The 4,003-nt window shown below is 37.2% G+C and overlaps 1 protein-coding gene across 1 annotated transcript; it reads left to right on the top strand.

The window, feature by feature from the left end:
- Positions 1–534: 534 nt before the first annotated feature.
- On the top strand, positions 535–1,509 carry LOC149206127 (protein C2-DOMAIN ABA-RELATED 10-like). Its single transcript, XM_089393640.1, has 3 exons — positions 535–699; positions 849–950; positions 1,044–1,509. The coding sequence occupies exons 1-3, from the start codon at positions 595–597 to the stop codon at positions 1,308–1,310; spliced, it is 474 nt and encodes a 157-aa protein (XP_089249766.1). The 5' UTR covers positions 535–594; the 3' UTR covers positions 1,311–1,509.
- The last annotated feature ends 2,494 nt before the right edge of the window (positions 1,510–4,003 follow it).

Here is a 4,003-nt window from a genome sequence, read left to right as displayed (position 1 = left end):
ATAAATACTATGAATACAAAGCATTATAAACTTTTGTAAACTACTATACATTGTGTAAAGTAAGGCATGAATCCCGATAGAATGGCCAACCATTGAGTTGACAATGACGACATATCTACCAAATCGCTTTAGCCGGCCTTACGTAATTAGTCCCAAGAAACAGATTACGTAGGAAAGAAATATGGTCTGCACATAAAGATCCAAAGATTCTAAGATATCTCTACGAAGGGAATATGCTGTCCACATAAAACGCTAGGAATCTAGTCTAACCCTAATTTAACTTCTGTATTATTTTAATAATTTTCAGATAGTTCTATCTATTAAAAACGTTGTACCGAACGCCACACAAAGTTTTATTCTATTCCTCTCTGCTTTATAGTACGATACTCCATTATTAAATTCACCTATTCGGCCACATCCTATATTCTTTCTGCTTTTTAGGTTCGCGGATTGAGACTGCAAAACATTGAAAGTTGTATTGGTCTCCGTGGTGTGCCAGGTGCCCATTATATACAGTCATTTCTTTGAGTCTCTGCAATGTGAGCGCTCTCACTTCTTATTGTTTGTGTGTTTTGTGTAACCTGCAGAGCAGAGATGGGCGAGCTCACAGTGCATGTAATAAAGGGGTCGAGTTTAGTAATTAAGGATCACTTCGTAATGAGTAGTGATCCTTACGTTGTGATCACGTTGGGTGAAGAGGTTAAGCGACAACTTTTCATCTTAGCATTACGAGTAACTTTAATTCAGCATTCACGCACAATGTTCTGTTGTAATATTTTCTGGATGAGAAGGGTTTTGGCTTTTTAATACGTCTAACCACAAGCTCATTTTCGTGTTCCCGTTTACAGATTCGGAGTACGCGAGTGAAAAAAAGGACACTTAATCCAGTTTGGGAAGAAGTATTTACATTCACTAATGTTTCTTATCCTGATCACCGCTTTCTCATTATGGTATCCTCTTCAAATCTAACTATATTTTGTCAAGCAAATTTTAGCCCTTCCATTTGTGACGATGTGAAGGAATCCTTGGTTTGGATTTTGCAGGAAGTGTTTGATGAGGATAAAGCACCGAAATGGAAACGAAAGGACTTCCTTGGAGAAGCTAAAATTGACCTAAAGCCTCTTATTCGAGAGAAGACCGATGGAAAGAAAGTAGTGGCTCAATCCAGTAATAACCACCTCGCTAGAGATAGTTGGATAGTCCAGCAAAATGATGGTCGATTAGTTCAGGACGTGTCCTTGAAGCTCGCTCACGTTAAATCTGGTTTCTTGGAAATGAAACTTGAATGGCAGCCCGAGTCCAAGAGCTGAAGGTTTAGTTTCAGCGACCGGGAATTTAATAGTTTCTGTCGTTTTAGGAGGTGTGACAGTTTATAAAAGAACCTGAAATACTTGAAGGATATGTAGTGTATCAAGTGCTATATAGATGATAAAGGGTTTATGGCGGGTTTTTATGTGCCAGCTGTTTGTAATTTGTATAGACCGGAATGAATATATTGTGTTTTGTTTATTTTCTGTGGATATGGGAAATTTTGACAACTGGAAACGGCTAAAACTCCCTTCATGTATGTAAGCAAGCAAAGAAAATCAGATATAGTAGTAACTCCATACGTCTCTTGTAACTCAAGATCCGTTTTTGTGAAAGTTAGTTGAAGAACCAGGGAATGAGTCCTATGCCGTAATGAATAGGTTCAGCAGTAATGGCTAACTTCATTATTTTTCCATTTTTTTTTAATGATAAAATTAAAGTGCTCTTCAATTAACAACATGGAAAACGAAACATGATACTTAATAAACAGAATGAAAAACCAATATATTACTTAGTATTCATTTCTTATTTATTTGTGACATTATTTGTAAAAAAAGAGGCATTAACGTTATGTTGGGGATTTTTCTGTCAAAATCCCAAAAACAACATAAACTGGACACAGAGATAATGCTCTGTTTTGCTTAGCGCAAGGAAGCTTTCAAATTTCGCAAGGAATCTCTAAAATTTCTTTGACCAGACAAAGATTTCACACACAGACAAATTTCTATTCATTAATAAAAACAACTGCTGTTACAAACTTCTTCCTCTCTCTCAGAGGGATTCACCAAGAACATTTAACAAAAGGAATTACTATGTCTTTTCCTGAGATTTTACACTGCTGTGTGTAAAGATCTCTTTTACATTCACTGTTTTAAAAAAAAATTTACATTTACATTTACTACTTGTTTCATTCACTGCTGCTGCGTGCTCCTTCTTTACATTGCACTGTTGTGCATTACAATACAGTTCTTACATGGGCGCCTGCCCCTCCTTTGCAAAGAAAAACTTCGCCTGCCTCTCCTTTGCAAAGAAAAACTTTTCTTCACGCTGCTGCGTGGGTTACAATACATTATACATCGAATACAGGAACATTACATATTATATATGACAACAAAACAAAACAAAAGAACTTACATCAGTTTTCACTTGCCATGCTTCCGTAAAAAAGAGTTAAATGTTTTTACGAGCCTTTACTTGTTCCCATACTCCAAACAAAGTTAAAAACGTCATCAAAACTTACCAACTCACAGTAAATTGCATTTACTGTTTTACTGACATTTACTCACAGTAAGTAAAACTTTTACTTCACGTAAAATTTCATTTAATGTTGGCCTCTACTTACTTCATTTAAATCGCATCGCAGAATCCCATTTGGTCGGAACACAAAATTGGAGCACACACATATGGTGCGACCTGCGATATGCGATCAGATCGCATCGCACCATCGCAATCGGAGAAATGAAGTGAACAGACGAAGGCTCCAAGCATACTTGCGATTTACGATCTGCAATCTCATCGCATCGCAAGGATAAGGAAAAACAGTTTGATGCTGCTGTTTAATTTTTGCTGCAGTTGAAATTACAATTTCAACACTCCCCTTTAATTTCAACTGCTGGGTTATCAATCATACCCAGACGCTTTCTTAAAAACTCAAAACTTTTCTAGTCCAAAGGCTTGGTCAGAATATCCGCAACCTGTTCTTAAGTGCTGCAATGCTATAAATTGATTTCTCCATTGTTCACCAATTCTCTGATGTAATGAAACCTTGTATCAATGTGTTTCGTTCGCTTGTGAAACACAAAATTCTTGGACAACGCAATAGATGAGCTATTGTCACGGAAAATAACTGTTGCTTTTGCCTGCTCTTGGCCTAGACTTCTTAGCAGTCTCCTCATCCAAACCGCTTGACATGCTGCTGCTATAGCTGCAACATATTCAGCCTCTGCTGTAGACAATGCTACAACGGACTGCTTCTTAGAAGCCCATGAAATGGCTCCAGAACCCATATGAAAAACATAACCGGAAGTGCTTTTCCGATCATCTACACTTCCAGCCCAATCGCTATCAGTGTATCCAACTAAATCTGAACTTTCTGAAAAAGTATACAAAATGCCAAATCTTTTTGTACCTTTGACATACCTCAGAATTCTTTTTGCTGCCTGCCAATGTGCCTCTTTTGGCCTCTCCATGAATCTGAAAATCAAAGTAACAACAAACATTATGTCAGGCTTAGTTGTAGTTAAATACATAAGGCTGCCAACTATGTTCTTATACAAGCTAGGATCAAAATCCTTGCTGCTATCCTCTTTGCTGAATTTTTATCCCATTACTGTGGGAGTGATTGCTACTTTGCACTCTTGCATATTAAACCTGCTCAACACTTCATTTACATATCTTGCTTGAAAGATAAAAATCCCATTTTCATTTTGATCTACTTCTATTGCTAAGAAGTATCTCAGCAAACCCATGTCAGTCATTTCAAATTCCTCTTTCATGACTATTTTGAACTGTTCAATGAGGTAGTCATCATTACCTGTAAAAATCACATCATCAACATACAAGACAACAATTAAAATCTTGCCATCCTTTTCTTTGATGTAGACTGTGGGTTCTCCCTCACATTTGTCAAATTCATTTTTCAGTAGATAGGAATCTATCCTACTGTACCATGCTCTTGGCGCTTGCTTCAGCCCAT

The sequence above is a fragment of the Pinus tabuliformis genome, chromosome 1_2, assembly GCF_031772625.1.
Source record: "Pinus tabuliformis cultivar Carrire ecotype Pingquan chromosome 1_2, CPIR1, whole genome shotgun sequence".
In the NCBI taxonomy this organism is placed as follows: Eukaryota; Viridiplantae; Streptophyta; class Pinopsida; order Pinales; family Pinaceae; genus Pinus; species Pinus tabuliformis.
Note: the sequence above shows the minus strand (reverse complement) of the source record. Positions and strands in the feature narration are given on the sequence as shown.

What these genes read in the sequence shown, in the direction of transcription:
- LOC149206127 (XM_089393640.1), top strand. Translation starts at nt 595, where the DNA reads ATGGGCGAGCTCACAGTGCATGTAATAAAGGGGTCGAGTTTAGTAATT. An exon ending in TGATCACGTTGGGTGAAGAG is followed by an intron (nt 700 to 848) that starts GTTAAGCGACAA and finishes TCCCGTTTACAG; the next exon opens with ATTCGGAGTACGCGAGTGAA. An exon ending in ATCACCGCTTTCTCATTATG is followed by an intron (nt 951 to 1,043) that starts GTATCCTCTTCA and finishes TGGATTTTGCAG; the next exon opens with GAAGTGTTTGATGAGGATAA.